Source organism: Zalophus californianus, chromosome 1 (genome assembly GCF_009762305.2).
Source record: "Zalophus californianus isolate mZalCal1 chromosome 1, mZalCal1.pri.v2, whole genome shotgun sequence".
NCBI classification, from domain to species: Eukaryota; Metazoa; Chordata; class Mammalia; order Carnivora; family Otariidae; genus Zalophus; species Zalophus californianus.
Genome location: NC_045595.1, coordinates 88123333 through 88146193, shown reverse-complemented (window position 1 = coordinate 88146193; position 22861 = coordinate 88123333). Strand labels below are relative to the sequence as shown.

Below are 22861 nucleotides of genomic sequence, written 5' to 3'. Positions count from 1 at the left end.
GGACCAGAAGGACCAAGTGGATGCCATTAATTAGTGAAATTGCAAAGAACCTGCCAAGTGAATGATTTGTACTTGACCAGAGAGACATAGAGGAGAGCAGTGGTCTGTTTAGCAGTGTTTTTATATCTAAATCTTTCAACTGAACTAGATTACATGCCAAGCTGAATTCTCTAAGAGCAGCTGTCTATTGCTTACAAATTCTCTTTGACTCACATGTCAAAGCAATACTTAGGTCTATAAAGCACATACCTGCTTGCCAAGGTGATGGTTTGCAAATTTGAATAATAATATATTAGAAGCTCCATGTTTGTTAATTTGTTCACCTCTTCATAGATCAGAGCTCCAGAGAGTATCTTAAAAGCTAAGCTTCTAAGTAAGGACAGAATGAGAAGAAGGCAAGGTTCCTGTGGCTCTCTCAGAAACTCATGCTGGGGAAATCATCAACATCATCATTATATTCATGGGATACTGGGCTCTTCAGTCATCAGGAGACTTTGATATTTGCTATCTGATCATGTGGCTTTAGTGACATACAAAACTGGCAGGACTTGCCGTGGAAAACACATGGGTTTGTGACAAGGATAGGTGGGAGGAAGAGAGATGGAATGATAATTCCTGTGAATGAAGTAATTTCTTGCTACCTCATTGTGAGTTCTTGATAGTCTTTTCAAGGTTGCAACAAAATGAAAGGTACCTTTTTAAATAAAATAACACTCAGGATCACTAAGGCTGTCAGTAGGAGAAAGAATCTCAGAGTAAGGAAAAGCAGCTGAATTTAAAAACCTACACCTCCCACGAGCATTCACTAATTAGCAGGCTCAGATGTACTCTGGCCTCCAGATAACCCAGCTTTCTATTTAACTCTGTCCTTATCATGGACACATGGTTCTCCTTTGGCTAGTCTGTGGCCCAGCTATGACAAGGCCAGACCATTCAAATCAAATGTCACTGAAAGAAAGGTGAAAACAAAGAGAAAATAAACCTGAGAAGTAGTATTACATGAAAATTATCTGGTTTACAAGATATGACTCACTCTCCAGGGCTCACAGTCCTGCTCCAATGGATAAGGTGATGATCTTCAGGTAGTTCTTTCCCTCCTAGCACCCACCCATCAGTATGTACTAGATGTATGTACATCCTGACATATCAGACTTGAAAACAACACTAGGAAATAGGTTTTAATCTTATATTCCAACTCTGCTCTATAGACAGTGACCAACTAGGATGCTGGATTGAGGAGGGTTCCAAATTTTTATCCCAATTCAATGAGGAAAGTATAATGATTGATTGGTGATATCTGTAATGGATGAGGATAAGAGGATGGGCAGGGAGTAGTGGGAGGGATGGATGATAATGCCTATGTTGGGTATTTGCCACCCTGGTCCATATCTAAGAGGGTAATTCCAAGAGACAGGTACAGAATCCTCTCCTTCACTGCTCTAAGGACCTCTTCTTTCATGGCTGATACTTGAAATAATGCCTTCCCATTTCAGGGAAGACCCCACCTAACCACAGGTCTAACTAGCCTCAGTACTCACACAGAAGAAACTCATGCTAATGGGCAAGTCATATCTTTCCATTAACCATTTTTCTTTCTGGAAAAGAAGGCTTCCTTTTGGCCCCACAGAACTTGGAGTTTCTGGAAGTTACAAGTAGCTATCACAGGGAGAGAGTCTGACCCTTCTGGATGACTAAAATTTACAAAATGGCCCATAAATGAGAGGAAAACTCTGACTTGGTCCCACCTACCCAGGCTCATAGTGAATTTCATAGGTATTTTCATTCCTGGTCAGCTCAAAAAGGAGAACAAGTTATAAAATGGCCTTATTGGGGCCGGGGGATGGGGGCGGGAGGTACTGCAGAAGAGTGTAAATTGCTTCTTTTAAAGGCAAATGGCAGAAGGAAAACTAAGTGAAAGGGGGGACTAGTGGGCAAAGAAGTAAGTCATGAGTAGGAGAGACCTAAAAAGAGAAAGCCATTCCAGATAAAGAAGAACTGAATGATTCTCAATATTGGTTACCCTCCCAAAGGGCATCAGTTAAAAATCAAGCTAAGCAGCAGGATTGGACTGAATATAGAGGTGCAGGAACCAGCTTTAAATCTGGATCTGGAAAAAAAAGTCCCTATCAGCATTAAGCCTCACAGTAGCCCAGAACAACAATTTAGACAGGGAAGCGCCAAAACATCACAAGTCAACCTTCACATCCCATATGTGGCCCGGTGACAAGTGTTTATGCAATATGATTGATTACCCTGCAATTTACTTTGTCAGTCAGTCACAGAGTTAATTACATGTTACTCTTGGGCACTATTATAAATAATGGTATGGCAAACAGTGCTAGATTTAATGGTCCTTAGCGTTCAGCTATTAAATTGATGACACAGCCACATCAGTATTGATGAACAAGGACCTCTTCCATCAAGGATAATTTATATCACTAAACGTAATGGGCTATCCTGCTCCCAGTTTTGCCAAGACATTATTCACACTGATACAAGCAATGAATCCATCAATAAAGGAGAAACAAATATTATTATGTTTTGTGGGTTTTTTTTTAAATCCCCTGATAAATACTGATCATGAGGAAACGGGGACTTTATATCACTGACATAGAACTTAGGGAAATTTGAGATCACCACAAAAGTTGCCAAAATGGGAAAGTCGGATGGATTCAGGAGGAATAATTTGCATACAAACACAGACTCCAGGAGGAGTCTTTGAATGTGCTGTCCACCCTGCCTAGAACACCCTTCTTCTCCACCCACTCCCCATATACCTGGTTGACTCTACTCATCCATTAGACAGCATCTTAAGTTGCACATTGTCCAAGAAGTCTTCTCTGACTTTCTGAACTGGATTAGATGCCCATCATAGCCTGGGTCATCCAGAAATTGGCTCTGAGACAAGAATTCATGTAAATGTGTTCCCAGGATTAGCTGATAGGTGAGTGGGCAGATGGGACCAGAGAAGGAAAGGAGGCAAAGTAAGGATAGGATATCAAGCAAAGTCTCAAAGAGGGCGATTTTTGGCTGAATCCTGCTAGGAATGAGTGAATGAATGAGTAAATAAATAAATAAATAAAATGTAGAGTTGTCTCAGTCAAGGATAGCACTTAACTCTCTGCATGTGTCAGTCATTGCTTAAGGGCTACCCTGAGAATTCTGAGTACTACACAAACAGGAAAAACAGTCTGGCAGCTTGGGGACAATCCTCTAACAAAGATATAAGTGCTGGTGTTGGGAGAGAAAGGATATCAGGAGTTGGTGTGCCCCAAAATGGTAAAGGGATCCAGTGTGACATGGGCGGAACCCATGTCTGCTGTAGTGGCCTTGCGAAATGTTTCCATAGCATTCTGTACACTCTGTAAGATAGCACTTATCATGCTGCGTTGCAATTGCTTAGTTAATTGTCTGTCTTACCTGTTAGCTTATAAGCTCTATAATAGCAGAAGACACGACTGTCTTGTTCCTCATTTTATCACCAGTGACTAGCACAGTAGCTGGCCCACAGTTAGTCCTCAAACAGTATTTATGAAAGGAGAGAAGAAAGGGAGGGCAGAAGCAAAGTTTGTTTAATGCAAGGATTACACTAGTGTAGTGTATCACACACTTCAGCAAAGACAAAGTCTTGGTAAAACAGCATTCTTACAGGGATTATGCTGATGTAGTTTCACTCATTCTGAGCATGAGAATCTTGGTTCTAAAAGTCAGGTATTATCCATCCAGCCAGGAGTTCATTTGTAACAGTGCAGGAGGGGCTCTTAACTGGATGGGGGGAAAATAATCAGATCCATGGTCTGAAATTAAGGCTGTGATCATTTTACCACACTGTCAATCTGAACAAACATAAATATGACAAGAGTGGGATTTCTATTAATTCCTAGCTCCTTTTCATTAAATGTTGAAAATCCTTAGGTAATATGGGCCAGAGATCCAGCTCTATTCTGACCACATCTGTATTGCTTTTTAACCTTTCATTCATTCTTTTACATGTATTATTTACATGTATTCTTTAAAAACTGACTTCTAAGTAGCTTAGTAAAATGGAAGTTTATTTCTCAGTTAAGGAAAATCCAATCAGTGTTCCATGGGCAGCTTCATACAGTGATTCAGAGATCCAGGCTCCATCCACCTTGTGGCTTCACCACCCTCTGAAACCTTAAAGTCCTTCCCTTTCAGCCAGTGGAAAAGAAAAGAGAGCAAGAAAGCACACCCCTTTCTTAACCTTCAGCCTAGAGGTGAAACACAGCACATTCCCTTGCTGGTGACCAGCAACAGCTCTACACTGGGCTGGGTAGCTAACCTACTCTGCCACATAGTCATTCAACAAATAGTTATTAAGCACCTAACGTACACGAAGTTCTGTGTTCACTGTTGGGAATAAAATGGTAAATGAAACAGGAGTGCTTGCTGCCCCTGGAGCTAATTTACAGTTCATCAGGAAGATAGAAATTAATCAGGTAATCATGAAAAACATAATCCCAAATGTGCAGTGAAGAAAAAGTACAGGGACAGAAGAAAGTTTAAAACAAGCTAGATCTAGTTTGAATGCCTGAGGAAGGAATATTTAAGCTGACACCTGAAATTTAAACAGAGCTGTCTAGAAAAAGTTGGAGAGAAAAACATTTTGGTTAGAGGGAACAGCAGGTGTCAACATCCCGACATCCTGATAGAAGAAGGATGTTTAACTTCTATTATCCCAGGGTAACCCAAACTTATTTGAGGATCAGCCCTTTTCTATTTTTCACTATACCTATTAACCTCCTTTGCAACTGGTGCTCTGTAAAATGAACTTTTAAAATGCTTTGCTACTTAATAAATTTTTATTTCTGTTCTTTCAAATGATAACCTTAATGTAGAATTTAGTTGGATACCTGGGTCTATATATCAAAAACCACCATTGAAAACATAATGACTGCTAGGTTAACCAGAAGACTTTCTAATTAGTTTCCACTACTTTTTCTGGCCTCCCAAGTAGTTATTGTTGAAGCTGTTACTGGGAGGGCCTTTCCCATCAGTGAATGGATGGGTTTATACCTCCAGGTAAAGAAGTTCTGTTTCATCTTCCCAGAGACAAATATAGCAATTGGTCTGTCCAGTGATAGAAATGGAATGAGAAGAAAGGTTCAATTACTTGGGTAATAAGGCTGATAAGATAGGTCAGTGGCCCTGCTTACCGCTGTCAAAATCTCAGCTCTCTGCTTGTCCATCTTGCAAATGTGTGCCTGGCTCCATCCAGATGAAAAGAATAGGGTGTCTTCCTGGCTAACTCATATAACCAAGTCCTATCTCTCAGGAAAATGTTCTGTTCAAAAGTCTGTCTATAATAATTATTGTTTGGAAGAGGAGAAATGAGTCTCTTTGACAAATAGAGTTTTACCAGTAGCAATTTTAGGCTAACAACATAGTCCAAACTCTTGGTTTTCTCATTTTATCTAGGAAATTCCAAACTCTTTTTTTCACACTATCTAAGTAAGCATCATAACTCAGTGAGGCACAGATTGACCACGAATGGCCAAGTCTCTGTAGGAAGGCTAAGTGACATAGAGACCTTTTCACACATACATACACACAAAAAATGAAATTTCAAAAAATAAGTATTGAATTTGCCTGAACTTGGCTGGAATAAGTCTACACAAGCCTTCAATCAGAGGCTAATTCCTAAATGAGGACCCAAGATCCAGACCTGGGTCAAACATGATGGTTTCCCAAAAGAGTCATGAGTGAGAGGATCCCAAGGATTATCTAGACTCTAAAGAGTCCTGAACATCAAAGGTTATATTCAGAGGATAAGCTAGACACCCAAGCAAGTCAAAGAAACATTATAAACACTAGAACAGAGCAAGGACAAAGATCAGTGGTAGTGATGAGGCGAGAGGATCCAGAACAATTTATGTGAATCTGACTGGAATGCCTGAGTTTGTTTTATATTGTCTTATGGATAGATGGTAAATCCAATCTAAATACCCAGAATTGGTTTGGATACGTCAGCACCAAAACTGTTTTCTGATGATCATTTCATGTGATTGATTAGGAGTGGCTCATTTCTGCATGCTTTTAGGGTCTGTTTTGTTCCCTTGTTTTAAAACTTCCAAGTCTTGAACACCTATGATGGTTGCATAGGCAATAATTAAACAAGAGTAGCAAGTAAATGAGCTTATGTTGGGAATACACAATAATCAGGTTGCCTGGCCGTGCCAAGACTTCCTCCTGGCTGTCAGTGAGTCCTCCATTGCCAGCTTGTGGTTTCCAGACCCATTAAGCCACACAAATGGAGTCATCTGTTCTTTTCCGGTCTTCAAGTGCCTTTTCCTCCTCAGGGACCCAGCAGGAGGTTGTCTGTAGGCATCAAATTATAGCAATCAATAAACTACAAGCGGCATGGATCATTTAGAAACAGAGACACAGGCATTTTGCTGGAAGAAACAGTGATTACTTACCACAGGTCCAGAGAATCATGGTGTTTATTAGAGGTCAAAAATGTGGGATTCAGCATGGCCAAATACTAAACTATCCCTTGGTCCTCAAACTTGTTTTTCTGTGATTCCTGTCCAGGTAAATCGTACACCAAAATACCCAAGCCAGAATTTTAGGAACAATTCTAATTTTTTCTTCCTCCTTTTCTTCTCTCTCAACCCCAACATCTACTTAGAGATTGAGACCTTTAGCTACCATTTCCTTACTATCTACATAATCTTCCCAATTTCACAGGTTAAGTTCAGGCCCTCATTAGACTTCTGTTTCTCCCTTTTGTTCATTCTCCACTTGGCAGCCAGAGGGATCTCTCTACATTGCCTGCAGAGGACTACTCCAACCAAGGAATTCTGTAGAATGTTCTGCTACTTGATAAATACTGGGGTGAAATGACTTCATAAAAACAGTGAAATAGCACCCTATTCCAACAGTCATGTAATCAATGCCCAGAGTATCTGCACATGAAACATAGTAGATATTCAGTAAATATTCATTCAATGATGAGAAAACAGGTGGTATGGTATACAGAAAAGCACAGACTCCCCCAAGAGACCAAGGTTCAAATCCCAACTTTACCACTTTCTAACTGAGTAACCTCAGGAAAGTTACCTAACATCCCTGGGCTTCAATTTCTTTCAAAATGTTATCAGTACCTACCTAGCAGGTTTGTTGTGAGGATTAAGTGAGATGTGCTTAAAGAACTTGGCAAACAAAAATAACTCAAATGCTAACTGTATTAAAAACAAATAACTTGACAGAACAGAAAACATGTAATTATTAGGCACCACCTATACCGGGTACTTTACAAGGAAAATTGATGATTTGTGACCTCTCACCTCCAGAACTTAAAGCCTACATCACACATCTCACCCCAGTTCAGTCAGTCAAAGAACATTTACCCCGGGCTCATCACTCAACTGGAATTCAAAACCTTGCCAAAAATCTAACATGGGAATCTAATAGGGAATTTAACATGGGGTTACCCCAATGTCAGTTTAGTTTGATAATATCAATACCTATTGGAGTTAGATCTGTATTAGGTAAAAATCAAATGGAAGATTTTAGAATTTGCCTTCCAACTTTGGTGAGTCATTACTATCTAGAATGGAAGCAATGGCACAGGACGCAGGATACAATCATTCTTCCCAGAGTTGATCAAGTATGATCCTGCTGGTGGGTGGGAATGACACTAGTGAAGGAGAAGGAAATCACTTAATTTTTCAATCATTTTAAGAGTAGGACAGAAACTTAAGGACCATTGAGTCTAATCCTTTCTTTCTCCAGATAATAGCCTTGAGCCCCTGAGAAATAAAATATCCTGCTTAAAAAGGTAATGGCCATTCTGAGACCAAGAGCGCTCATTTCCTGACTCTGTCCAGTACTCCTCTTCCACTGAGAGCTGTGCTGAGCATTTGTTTTTGTGACTCGGTGAAAAGCAAATCTTTATTCAGAATGTTGAGATTCCCCCCCCCCGCCCCAAAGTGCCTCTCTCCCTAGTATCCCTCTAACATGAGATGTAGGTGGGCTTCTATTTCTTTTCATGGCACATATTGTGGATACAGTGTCTCAGACTCTTGAGCCCTGAAATGGCCTTTCTGTCTTAAAACCCTGAGGTTATAAAGTTATGATGTTATAGGTTATATAACTAATCTAAATTCTAAATGAAATAGATTATATTCCTAATCTAAAGTCTAAATTCTGTATCAGTTCCTACAGATCCTCCAAAACATTAGTAGGGAATTGTTGCTTACCATTTGTGCAAAGTGTTCCAAGATTCTTGTATGAAAGATGCCATTCACATGTTTGTTTCATTCACTCATTCATTTACCCAACTGAGTCCTTAATTTTACACTTTTTCCATATGGGATTAATGTCTGTTTTTATGACTAGACTGTAAGCTTTATGTGAGTAAAAATTAATTCATCTATCTTTACCATTCATTGCTCTATGTATTGCACCTAGCTCATTTCCTGACAGTGTAGATACTCAGTAGAGGTGTGATAATGAATCAAAAAAATAAAATAAAATAAGAAAAACAAAATCCATAGTCACTTTTTCAATCTCCTATTATCAAATATATCAGATTCATCTGCACTGTTTCAGGAAATATACAGAGGAGGTAAAGATATAGAAAAGAAAGAGACTGGGAGCCAAGAGAGTACGAAGGAGGTCCTTAGAACTCCTCAAGGAGAACCATACTTCATTACATGTTAAGGATAGTATGCATCATACTCCAACAGCCTACTAGGCTGACTTATATTATTGAATATCTGTGCATTGAGTAGAGATTGTGTTCATATTTGCAATTCACATAAGGAAGTTTCCTGAGTCCAACACCCATCAGCCCCTGATTGACTATCAGCTTCTCAGACAGATCTTACACCTGTAAATTTGGTGGTAAAAAAGAGTGGTACAGGTTGAACCAATTCAGAGTGACTTTGATCGTGAAGATAGAGCTCTTGTTGAAAGCTTGAGGCATAAGTCACTGTCAAAGCCTGCCTCTTCACTGTGCCCACACAACCATGGGAGCTTCAATCTTCCTAAAGAGTAGCGAGGTGTGAAGTTAAAGAGGTTTGGACAAGCATTTGGGAGCCTCTGAAGCTTATCTGAGCTAACCAAGCCTCCCAAAGCCATAAATCTCCAATGAAAGCTTCCAAGAGTGACATACTTCGTTGTGGAATGTCCCCAGGGATTGGCTGCAGTCCAGAAAAGGAGATGTGTAAGCTGCAAGATAAAGCCAACATGCGCATCACTCTTCCCTCCTGGGAATCTCTCAGTCCAACTCTCATGAATGTAACATTTGAGAATGTTGCTTGCCTGCTTAGAGCAGTGCTGCATTGCATGATCATTAAGGAGTCAGGATGGCTCTTGAATGTTACTTTCTGTTTGTGGTCAGGTTTCTCATTGGATTGAAGAAGACGGTGTGAGCCAGGATGTAAACATAACTATTGCCACTGTCATCCCAGACTCCTGGATTTTCTGTCTATTGCTTCTCAAAGTGTCCAGAGGCCACATGCATGCAAACTGGCAACATGCTTGTTTTGAAGGCAGATTCTTGGGACCCTCCCCAGAAAACTGAATCAGAATCTCTGATAGGGCCTAGGAATCTGAAATTTAAAAAGCTTTCCTTAGGCATACTAAATCCTTAGGCATAACATTTTCTTATCACTGTTCCTTTAATGCAAGCCAGTCATTTTGCAGAAGAGGACTGAGGCCCAGAGAGAAAGAATGACCTGCTTAATGTCTCCTAGCTGGCTAGCATCAGAGGCCACGCCAGGACCCACCTCTGTGCTTTCCCAGATCTGTCCTTTTTCACCACCACATCTCCGTCATCATATCCTGGAGCATTCATCATGGCATAGCACAAGTTCCTGCAGGGAAGTGCTCTGAGATGCTTGCAGTGTCTCTGGACCATGTAACATGAGGGAGACAAGAGACTCAACTGGGCAGATTACATTCCAGTCCCGTGCAGGCTCAAGGGTAAACAAGGGTAAACAAGAGGAAGGAGAAAGTAGCTATGTGTCCTCCAGTTGTCCCTGCAGGCACACAGAGTGCTCTTCTGCTCTATCTGTCCTTACTTTATGCTCAGAAAAGGATCTGCTTTTAGCCATTTATCCTTCTGTATAAATAAATCAAAGAGCTCTTATACTTGCATATGCCGCTTAGCAGGTGCTATTTTCTTATTTGCTCTTGGAAGCCTTCCTGACTGTCCATGGTGACAATCCTTGGCACAACCCCCCAGTTTTGGCATGTCCACTGTGTTATCTATTTGCAAGTGCATCTCCTGCACTAAGTTGTCAGCACCTTGAGGGCAGGAGATAGTCTTTCATCTCTTTATACCCATTGCCAGCATAATCTCTGGTCCATGGTAGGTGATAAATAATATATATGTGTCAAATAAATTCTTGCAACAACCTAGTGAATAGAGAGGACTTATCATCCCTACCTTACAGATGAATAGACTGGGTAGGAAAAGGCAAAGTGATTTGGGGATGATTACACAGTTGTCCAGGGAAAGGGAAGAGATTTGAATCAAATTATGAATGATTCCAAGAGTGCTGCCATTTCTCCCCTTATCAAACCACTAGCACGTTACCCCCAAGGTCAAGGTATTCCCTCCCCTGGGGGTCATTACATCTTCAACCAACTCTCTAATTTTGGAAAAGGCAGTTTGGCCTGATTACTAGAAATGTAGTGAGACAAATGCAAAGTATAAATTGAGAGCAGATTTGGAAGAAAAAGCAGCAGTTGACAGCAAGAGAGTCTAGAACCAAAAAAGCAGATTGAGTTAGATGGCACTGACCCGAGTCTACAAGGGGAACTCATGCTTTGGGATCTTCCTCCCACTAAGCACCTGGTCTAAATTTCAGGATTAGAGGAAGCCGCATCATTCTGGACATATAGTACTGAAAAGGAACACAGAGCACTCCCTCACTGTATCTAGACTTCATGTCCCAGATGCTCTGTGTTTCCTCTTGAGGTGGGGATCAGTGAGTGAGGGCAGACCAGGCAGGGAAAACAGATGGTGGTTGACTATGCACGGTGTCATTTATAGGGTCCACACGGGAATTAAAACATGCCAGCATACCCAATATTTAGTATAGATTTTTTTTTTTTAAAAGACGGGCACTAGGCCCTACATTTTACAAGGTCTTGCTTCATCAGCTGAGGCAAGACCTCTGACCTCTCTCCCCTCCACTTTAAAGTTCACCCTTCAAAAGAAAATTTCAAGCAGGTTCTTGCATACCCTCACCCACAAGTCATTTCAGCTACCTCATGGCGTGGGCCATGCCCTCCACCCTCCTTTGGTGCATTGTCTCCTGCTTCTGCTACCCCTGAAGCCCGCTGAAGGCCCTTCTCCACTTTCACAGGATGAGAAGCATTAACCACAAGCCAAGGCAGATCTTATTCCATGGATCCCAAAGATTCCAGCACCATTTTCTCTCTGCTGCTGTTGCTGTTCCCATTATCCCTCCTCCCCCAGCTCCAAGCAACACCTCCCCTGCGTGGAGGTGCACCTGAGTCCCTGCGACTGCATTCTGGTACTCTCAGTGCATCAGAACCACTCTCTCTGTTCTCTTGGCCTACATAAAACCCTGGTATTTTGTGAAAACTGCTCTTTCAGGCTGCCTTTTTACTGAAAGCCCCCTCCCTGGGAGAACACAGACATGAATCCCCAGGGGCAAAGCCTGTAGAAAAACCTGAGTGATTGTCATCAGACTCTACTCAGCCTTGCCCCACTCCTGCAAAATCCAATTCTTTGCTCCTGGACCCATATCTCTCTCCTCACCTTAGATTGAGTCCCTCAGATTGAGAGACCCAGCCTACTCTCTGCTCACCTTAGATCGAGGCCCTCAGAAGATAGTTGGACTGTCATACAGACAAATTTCCACTAGTCCTGCCCACCATTCCAGCAAAGGTGGCTCCTAGAGATGGACATGGCTGAGGCCTCTCCTCTCCATCTAGATCCTACATATAACCATTCAGCTGCACCCAGCTTCAGGCTCTGCTTTGCTGTGAAGCTCTCTGTCTTTACTCCATGTAGCACTCTGCCCTGCCAAACTCAGAAGTCCAAATCAGAGTATTCATGTCACAATGGAGGAGCTACTTTTAACTCTTATCCTAACAGCTGGGTCAATGTCAGATAGTTATTGCCAGATCTGCAGTAAGCAATCACAATAAAGTGATTAAAAGATAATCAAGGGAGCTTGGATCCTCTCCCCATGGACATACCCAGCCAAGGTCTGTCTGTGCAAGTCACAACCATCAAATAAACAAATATATATTTAATGTTCTTTTTGTAGATATTTAGAGTGCTGTATAAACCACTAAACCAATTTTGTGTTAAGGGTTGTCAATGCATTTTTATAAAAAAGAAGTCATCCCAAACATTAAATTATGGGTGAAATTCTCACAAATCCCTAATCATGGCTGTCTTGAAATATGATTGCATGTATTTGCCTAAAAGCCCCATAAAGTGATAGAATATTGCCTGATTTCCTAAAAGCTGCAATTAGAAAACTGATCTAGACTGAGTGATATGAGAGCACAGTCTGGTTTCTACATTGTTAGCATTTAATTTTGATGGTCTCAATTTAAAATTCCACCTTTAAATGAACCCAGTAAGACCCCTCCTGGGTTAATCATGCTGGGCAATTTTAAAGAGTTCTTATTATCAAAGAGAACATTAAAAATGTATATAAGTGTATTCTTCCCTGAGAGAGGTCAGATATCATGAATTAGTTGATTACTTAAAAAAAAAAGAAAGAAAGCAAAGCAAAGCAAAGCAAAGCAAAGAAAAAAATAAGCTGTCCATTGGAAAGGCACCTGGCAGAAGTATATTGTGAAGCGATGTGGTATAATGACAAGGGCCCTGGATGTAGAGAAATGAAGCCAGGTTCAGGGTCTCATTCAACTCTTGCTAGCTCTGCACTTGGGAATAAGTTACCTTCAGTTGTTTTATTATATTTTAGGATCATCATCTGTAAAAATGGACCCGTTTTCTCCCTGGGGCGGGGTGGCTTTTGTGAGGATCACCATGAGACAATGAACAATGGACTTTTAGCTCTCCAAGGTGTATAAATATACCTAGCAAAAGAGAGCAAAGAGAGTATTGTTAAATTAACCAGGTATTAATAGTTAATTAAGAATTGTATTGCTTTAATATGATAGTCTCAGACTTTGGAACAGAAGGTTGGAAAAGGAATAAAGATGCAATGTCATGTAACTAGGGAGTTCTGGATTGGAAAGGAACTTCACATTCCTTTCAATTCTCATTCCCCAGACACCCATTTTATAGATAAGGAAACCAAGGCACAGAGGTTGAGAAGCCTTCCCGAGGTCTCACGGCACTACCCGCAGAGGTCAGACTAGGATTTAGCTCTTCTGCTTCCCAGCTCCTAGCACCTGTGACTACAATCCTTAAATTATGTCCGTAATCCCATTTCTGCATTCCTACACCTATGTCTACAACCACCAAAGCTTATTTTCTGGTTCAAGTGTCTCCTTTAGTAAAAATCAATGAGATGAATGCAATATCTTCCTTTCCCTTTCCAGTGTAGACAGGACCAACCACTCAGAGAACTGCCATCAACTTGATTCAGGGAGAGAGACCTTTTTCATTCACTTATCAAATATTTATCTGAGTTTTTACTTGTGCCCAAGAATTGTGCTAAACCCTGATAAAAAATCTGAGTGTTCAGAGGTTTCCTTCAAGTCATGGATGTAGGCCAGTGATGACCATGTAGTTGGAGATGTTAGAGCAGTTATAAATAGATTGCAATGGAAGCTTAAGGGGATGGTATGACTAAGGAGCCAGGAGAAACTTGACAGCAAATTCTGCTTCACCTAAACAAATTAAAGGAGACACAAATAAATGGAAAGACATTGCGTGTTCATGTATTGGAAGACTTAATATCATTCAAAATATCCATACTCCTCCAAGTGGTCTACAGATTCAATGTTCTCTCCATCAAAATCCCAATGGCATTTTTTTTACAGAAATAGAAAAACAATCCTAAAATTCATATGGAACCACAAAATCTCCTTTATTTTAAAGTCAACTGATTATTAACTGATCAACTGTGTCTGTAAAATAATTCCCTGCAACACCTAAATTAGTGTTTGATTAAATAAAAGTACTGTAGCCTAGCCAAGTTGACGCATAAAACTGACCATCACAAAAGGATAATGAACAATAAGTTGGCATACCTTTCTTATAATGGGTTCCATGCAAATGTAAAATAAGAAGAGGATGGAGTAATGCAAACTCTCAAGACACATCTATCTATGCAGTTCACAGACAGAGCTAAAGAGACCCAGAGACCATGCACACACTACTGTCTGGGCAGCCTCTTGCATGGGTTCAGTGAACATTTTCTCTCTGTTGCTTGGTGCGTTCATTGAGTTTCAGGGAATCTTAATAGTTTATAGTTTCAATCACAGAATGGGTTATTTTACACAGAGCAAATTAAGACCTCGATTCTGAACTTCTGCTTCCATTAAGAGGCAATATGGTATATTTGAAAATGTATCAGCTATGGCACCAGACACCTGGATTCAAATCCATCCTTGTCACTTTCTAGGTGTCCAGTCAAGTCACTTAATCTCTTTAAGCCTGGGAGTGGCAATTACCTATGACTGGTAATAATAGTATTGTCATATCAAGGTTACCATAAAGGATTAAAGATCATAAACCAAATGGCACGGGTTCAGAAAAGATGACCAGTTAAGAAAAGCTATGAACTTCTTTTAGTTCAAAGATTATCTAATGTTAGCTGAGTGGTCTTGGGAAACTTACTTTACTTCTCTGTGCCTCTGTTTCCTCATCCATAAAATGAGCATAACACTAAATTGTTCTGGGGATTAAATGAGCTGATATATATATTTTTTCATATATAAAGTAAATATATATATATATAATAAATGCTCAGAACAACATCTGGTACACAGTAAGCACTATATATGGTTTAATTATGATAATTTGCTATTTGTGTGGTAGCTGTGAAATCAGGGAGGTGGGAAACCTGGATTTTAGTCCCAGCCCCGCACTGGGTGAACTCACAGAAGTCACTTCACTTCTCTGCCATCATGGCTTTCTCTGTAAAATGAGGGAGTTGATTGGACCCTCTGTGGAGCTCAGACCTGGTAAGACTGCATACTACACTCTGCTGTGAGATGCAGGAACTTGAGAAGACTTCTGGCTCACAGAGAGTTTCCAGCTGCTGATCTCTCACAGATCTGTCAAGGCTTCCTTATTGATTCACACCAAGAACCCTGCCTCAGTTTCAGTTTTTCTACAGGGCAGCCAATCTGTTTACTTTTCACCAAAATGTGTTCCTCTCTCAACCACATCAGAGCTGTCACAAGTCAGCTTCATGGCACAGAGAGACGGAAAAAGTGTTTTTGTTTTTCTGCTTCACTGTGTCTGCCTTCCTTTAGGGTCCCTTCTGAGAAAGGTCAAAACAGACTTCTGCATCTGCCGTAATGAGAAATGCTAGCCAATCGAAGAAGCAGGGCCCATGTAAGCGACAGGGCCTGCCCCTGGGGGGGTGGGGGGCAGGACTAGAGTCCTATCAAGACTGACTCCTCCTCCAGCCTGTGGAGAGTCCATGGTCACTCTCTCTCTGCCCCTGAGAGATAGCACATTACAAATGTCCTGAATGTTGTGCCTGGCAGGGAGAAGGAGGGAAAGTTACTAACTACAGCATGAGGGGACATCTAATAGTGGGCAAAAAAGGAGTGACATGTGGTTTTTGCCTAAGATTTCGCGACAAGCTGAAGTACTCTGTACATCCCCTCTTGCTTTTTCTATATTCCACTAGGACTAGGGAGGCAGGAGGAAGGGGATTCAACCTCTTCTCCAATGCAGAAGAGTGTTGAAAAGGCTGCTTCCACTTCTTTTCTCTCCTGTGCTTTTGCCCCCTTTGTCTCTTTATCTGCTCCTTCAAGGTAGAAGACTATCTGAGTGTCAGCCTCAGGTGTCTCAGGGCTGTATTTACTACCAGGCAAAGTTAGGAGCCTTAAAGACAGGGTCCCAAGAACCACCCTTCTTTCTGTGTCCAGGCCCAGGTCATACGTGTGTAAAGAGGGAGAGGCAGTAAGGAGGGACTGGCAAACAAAGAGAAAAACCCCTGGTTGTTAGTGACTGCAGATCAATGGACAGTGTTCAACAACGTGATATTTACAATGCACATTCTGAGCCATTTTTCCAAATGGATAAATCATTGATTGGTTCCATCATCCATTGGAATAAATGAGGAAGAACTTCGTCCTACTTTGAATTAAAAAGGGGGTTCTCATCATTCCTACCAAACATTGCAGTGCTTAGCATTTCAACCAGAAAGAGCTAAGCCTTTCATTGACGTTATTTTGCAACCTATATAACTCCAACTAATCTTAGCATCTCCAAGTTAGAGGAAAACTCAAAGAACATCCCACCAAATCCTCTATAACATTGTCTACTTGACTTTCTCTACCACATTTTTGGGGCGTAGTCCTGCAGTTTCTTCTTAAACATTTCCAACAATGAAACACTCACTCTTACACAAACAGATGACTTTATTTCTGGACAGGTGTAATTCCTGAGAAATACTTTTTTTGTTATTTCTTTGCAACTTCCTCACAAAATTTGTTCTCCCCCTTTTGGAGTCAGACAAAGTAAATTGAAATACCTTTTCCTATGACAGCGCTTTAAGTACTTAAATCGTTCTCAGACTGGGTTATGTGGTAGCAATCTCAGTGGCTAAGAACGGCAGTGATTTATTTCTTATAGATACAAATGTCCATCCTGGGTCACCTGGGGACTCTGCTGCACATTTCGCTCACTTAGAGACTCAGATTGATGTAGCAGATCCTATTAGTAGTTTACTTTTAGCATCTACCAATTGAGTAAACATGTAATGACCAAAAAAGCATAAATTGAATGGTTTCAACTGAATGTTATTTGTAATTCTCCAACTTCCTGGAGTCAAAGATTCATTTCAAAATCTAGATATCTTGAGTTCTACTTCCATGTACTGCAGAAGTTGACACCTCCCCAGTGTTTCTGTGGGGTTCCACTCCTAGGAGTCATCTGTCCGGCTCTCTCTCCACAGCCCTGCTCCCTCAGTTTTAATCCCTATGGACGATATCACACTGCTGTCCCATCTGCTTGTCCCAAAACATGGACATAGCCCCTCACCTTTATTCTCCGAGTCACAACCAGCAAAATGTTGTTATGGGTGGCAGATTTACTAGAGTCTCAGGGATAACAGGAGAGGAGGAAGTAGAGAAGACACATGAGGGGAGAGATATCCAAATGACTTGACCTTGAAATTTAGACCTCACAGTTTCCAAAGTTCCTTACTTGTCTCTTACCTCTTCCTACTCCAATATCAGGCCCATCTTCAGCCCTCTGATGAATCCTTGCCAAACTTCCTCTCAACCCACACCCCTGGTTTATGTCTCTAGTTGCAAAGGGAAAACTCAACTTGACATTACTTTATTCAGCAGAGCAGTGGAGCTCCCTTTATCTTAACCTCCTCCATTTTGATTTATTCTAATACAATCTCCTTCATAACCGAAGGAGTTATTAATATGTTTTCCAAGCAAAAGAATTATCTACCATAGATTCCACATTGAAAGAGAAAGCAAAAGTTGAGAAATGCGTTTTTCTTCAAGATGCCTTCAAAAAGAGGCGCCTGGATGGCTCAATTGGTTAAGTGTTCGCCTTCGTCTCAGGTCATGATCTCTGCGTCTTGGAATTGAGCCCCACCCCTGTTGGCCTCCCTGCTTAGAGGAGAGTCTGCTTCTCCCTTTCCCTCTGCCCCTCCCCACTGGTCATGCTTGTGCTCTCTCTGTCAAATAAATAAATAAAATTTTTAAAAAATTAAAAAATTAAATTAAATTTAAAACTTAATTAAAAAAAAAAACTATAGAAACCAAAGGCATACTACATCCCACATGCCACACTCTAGGATTGTGGCATCTAGACCAGGCATCTTTCATCAGTTCTTCCTCATAAAGTTCACAATGCCGTCAGCTACTGTGGATGCATTCTTGACTTGTTGTTTTTTTTTATAAGATACTTCTTTCCTCTTACAGTGCATAGTGTGGGACTGGGACTCCAATGGCAAACACGACTTCATTGGAGAATTCACATCGACATTCAAGGAGATGAGAGGAGCAATGGAAGGCAAACAGGTAGGTGGTAAACCACACATGATATTTCGCCCAGACGCTTCTCTCATGGTGTGTCCTTAGCACCCACTACACATGGAACACCTAGAGAAGAGATATCAATATTTGATTAAATGTGACAAGTAGGAAACATGGTGGGATTTGAGTACCTAGATTCTACTACTAACCCGACCAAAGTAACTAGTATGACCTTGGAAATGACACTGCCCCAGTGTGGTGCAGTTTCTCTATCAGTAAAACAGAGAGGTCAGAGGAGAATATTTCTAATTTCCTTTAGCTGTGGAGTCCTGGATAAGTGACTTAACTTCTCTGTGGCTCAGTTTTCTCACTTAAAAATGAAGGTGGTAAGTGTACCTACCTAATAGAACTTCGTGAAGATTAAATGAGATAATCCGTGGTAGGCACTGAGCAGAGTGTCTAGCATGTAGCTAGCACTTCCCAAATATCTGCTTATGGTAGTACTATTCTTTCCATGACTTGGCAACATTAATTACACATTCACTACTTTGGAAAAATTATTGGGTTCCTCCAAATATTCATTCTGGCCACTAGATTTTAATTTGGCTCCACCATTTTACTCAATGCACTGGATACTGAGACATGGACCCAAACACTAGTACGTAACAGGGGCATATAGGGATTTCATCGCATCACACAGAAACCTAAACCTCCTCTCCATTTCTCTCAGACACACATACATTCACATATCTATAAATTTATAGACATGGACATGGACCCTAACCATGTAACTGCTGTTCTTTACCTGTTCATTGTTTACCTGTCCAATTTCTAGCCATAAAACCTGTATCTCTTTGCCTATGGGCTTTCTCTGGTGACTGGAGCCTGTTCTGCCTATGCCCACAGCAGGCTGAAGTATGAGGGGAGGTGTAGCTCCTTCCAGGGAGCAGCCCTCAACAAGTAACTAATAGGGGGTGAAGTATAAATACTCCAGCTCTCTTGCCCTGCAGGGGGCAGAACTCTGAGTGTGTCCTCTATGCAGTTTCCTAGAGCTCCCCAGCAGGAATCGGCCCTGGTTGCCCACAGTGGTAACTGACTTGCACACCTCTTTGACAGCCTGCACATCTCAATGCCCCACTCCTCAACTGGTGCTTCCTGGTATTACCTCCCAAATGAACTACTTACTTGCCTCAGGGGAACTCAAAACCAAAATACCTGACCTTCTTACTCTGGGGCCCACTGTCCCCATGGAACAGAAAAGAGTGACAGCTGAGCATTCAGTGGCTCTGAGAAAGGTCTTTCCCTTAGAGATAAGATCCTATACCTGACCTGGTCAGAAGTGCTGATTACAGAGGATGTCACAAATCATTTTTCATGTCTCTTCGTTCAGATATAAGGTCAAGATATACCTAGATTGGATGGGAATAAACATTCTTTAGAACTGGAAGCTTAATCTGAATCAGACCATTTGTCAAGTACTTATATTTGGTCTAGAAAATCAAGGGCAATTTTCCACGTAGTTCCCACAAAGCCTGTTGTATATGCTCTATTAAATATTCAGGATTGCAAACAACTTGTGTAACATGCAAAGACATTCACCACGAGCAAGCATGCAGCGGTTCAAGGCCACGGTCAAAACCAACACTGAATTGGGGCGCCTGGGTGGCTCTGTCAGTTAAGTGTCTGCCTTTGACTCAGGTCATGATCCCAGGGATTTGACCACATCTCATGTGGTCCTGGGATCAAGCCCCACGTCAGGCTCCCTGCCCAGCAAGGAGTCTGCTTCTCCCTCTCCCTCTTCCATTCTCTTGTGCTCTCTCTCTTTCTCAAATAAATAAAATATTAAAAAAAAAAAACCCAACACTAAATTGCAAGTGAAGTCACACCCAGGATAACAAGATAGCCAGAGAAGAAATTTTCTGTTGAACCAGGCCCTACTGAGCTAATAAATTAATGAGTTATCAATACCACGTATTAGAGTTCTAAAAAGTTTCACAAAGTTGTGCCTTGTTCTCCTCTACAAGAAGAAATAGCCAAATCAATAAATGTGGGAAACATTTCATCTTTAGGTTCCTAAGAGAGTAGTACAAGTAAAATTATAGCATATATTATAAGTGAAGAGCACCAAAGTCTAATGCTTTCAAACAAACAGAAATGAATCTTTAAGTTCCACTGAGGAAATGAATCATATGCTATGTACTTTTCTGTATCACTGAGATACCAGAAAGTTTTCATTTAGTCCAATCACTCAGCCCCATATGGGCACATATGCACTATAGGAAATGTTCTCTTATTTATTGATTCTACTAGTATTTATTACAGAACACCTACTAAGTGCCAAGTTCTACGTGTGTCATGACTGTGCATCAGAGTAGAATATAAACATGAATCAAATAAAAAATAAAAATGTAATTACAGCTTTTGACAAATGCTATAAAAAAACTGAACAAGTTTTGGGATGCCTGGGTGGCTTAGTCGGTTAAGCATCTGCCTTCAGCTCAGGTCATGATCCCAGGGTCCTGGGTTCGAGTCCCACAGCGGGCTCCTTGCTCAGCAGGGAGCCTGCTTCTCCCTCTGTCTGCCGCTCCCCCTGCTTATGCGCTCTCTCACACACAAATAAATAAACAAAATCTTTAAAAAAAACTGAAAAAGTTTAGTATAAAGGTGTGGTATTGGAAAGATAAACTTAAATAATTAATTTGAGTCCCTTAACAATGAAAAGAAGCCAGCCATGTAAAAAGCAAGGGAAAAGCATGTAGGCTGAGGGAATAGCATTCCTCAGTCCTGAGTGAGGAAAGAGCTTGGTGTGATTAAGGATGTGGAGAGAGACCAGTGTATCTGGAGCAGAGAGGGTGGATGGGATATGCTCAAAGACAGAGGCAGGGGCCAAGAAAAGCACATTCTAATAGCTCGAAGAAAGGAGTATGGATTTTCTTCTAAATGTGGTAAGAGACAGTTTTGTGCTCACCAGGATAGGAGCCACTAGCTACATGTGAGTGTTTTAGTCTTACTTTTAATTAATTAAAATTAAGTTTCAATTTCAATTCCTCAGCCACACAAGCCACACTCCAACTGCTCCTTAGCCTCATGTGGCTTCAATATTGTTTGTACAGATATAGAATACTTCCATCATTGCAGAAAGTTCTCCTGGACAATGGTGCAAAGAGGTCCAAGCCAGAGAATGACATGACTGGTTTTAACTTTTTAAAAAATGACTCTGACCACCGTGTAGATAATTCATTATAGTGAGAGAAGACAGTGAAACAGATCTGTCAGGAAGCTACTACTGTAGGCAAGACAAGAGGTGATAATGACTTAGGTTCAAAAAGTGATGATGGAGGTGGAGAGAAGTGGAGTGATTTAAGATGGATTTTGGAGACAAGAGCTACAAGACGTGTTGGGAGTTTGGGTGTGAGGGGGATAGATGAGTAAACGTTGGTGCCATTTCTTGAGTAAGGAAGTCTTGTTTCAGGGAGGTCCAGTTTGTAAGGAAAGTTCAAGAATGGGGCTGGGGAAACTGGAGGAGAGGCCTACCTGGGGATGTATTTTGGAGCCATCAACAAACAGGTGGTTAATGTCAAGAGAATGGAGGATAGGGAGGGAGGATAGAGGAAGCTGGAACTGAGGAAACTCAGTAAGTAGAAACAGAGACAAAAAGAGGAGCCATGGGGGGGCGGAGCAAGATGGCGGAGGAGTAGGAGACGTGGATTTCGTCTGATCTCAGGAATTCAGCTGAATAGGGATCAAACCATTCTGAACACCTACGAACTCAACAGGAGATCAAAGATAAGAATAATAACAACACTCTGAACAGAAAAGCGACCACTTTCTGGAAGGTAGGACGTTGCGGAGAAGTGAATCCGAGGCGATATTCGGAAGGATAGACGGCGGGGGAGGGGGCCCCCGTCGGCCGCTTCTGCTGCAGAGCACAAAATCGGAACTTTTAGAAGTCAGCTCCGCTGAGTGACGTCACTCCAGTGGCTAAGCGGGAGGTGGAACCCTCACGGGACAGAGTGGTCTCGGGATCCTCGGGGTCACAGAAAGACCGGGGGTACCTGAGTGCGGCAGAGCTCCCAGGTATCGGAGCAGGGAAGCCGGCTGCAGAGACTGAGCCGAGGCGCGGTCTCTCAGCTCGGGGTTGCCATAAACCGTGATCCGTGGCACAGTCGGGCCACTGCTCCTCCAGCAGGGACCCAACAAGCGGCAGATCCAGGGAGACTCCCCTTCCTCCCCGGGGAGGAGCGGCGCGGGAGCGCACAGCAGGGATCTGCTGGGTTTGGAGACTCCACACGGGGTCGGGTGCCAGACATAGAAACGCTCGGTCACAGGCCGGGTGAGCACGGAGTGCGGCCGGAGACCGGGGAGACGGGAGTGACTGCTTTTCTCTGGGGGCGCACTGAGGAGCGGGGCCCCGAGTTCTCAGCTCCTCCGGGTGGAGATTGGCAGGCCACCATTTTCACCCTGGTCCTCCAAAGCTGTACTGAGAGCTTGCAGGGAACGAAAGCTCCTGAGAGCAAACCCGAGCAGCTTGCTTAGCCCGGACTCACAGGGCGGGGCAATTCCGCCCCCGGCAAAGACATTTGGGAACCACAGCAACAGGCCCCTCCCCCAGAAGATCAGCACGAACAGCCAGCAAGCCAAGACCAAGTTTACCGATGAAGGAGAACGGGAGAACTCCAGCGCTAGGGGAATACTGCACATAGAATTCATGGCTTGTTTACCATAATTCATTGGTTTTTCAAAGTTAATT

At 41.9% G+C, this 22861-nt stretch overlaps 1 protein-coding gene across 8 annotated transcripts in view; it reads left to right on the top strand.

Annotated features, from left to right (window-relative positions):
• Positions 1–22861, top strand: part of CPNE4 (copine 4) — a 499753-nt gene that overhangs the window by 429727 nt on the left and 47165 nt on the right. For all 8 annotated transcript variants that reach the window (XM_027586338.2, XM_027586332.2, XM_027586339.2 and 5 more), the window contains one exon: positions 18058–18156. In XM_027586338.2, the coding sequence (XP_027442139.1) occupies positions 18058–18156 (99 nt within the window). The remainder of the gene's footprint in view (positions 1–18057; positions 18157–22861) is intronic.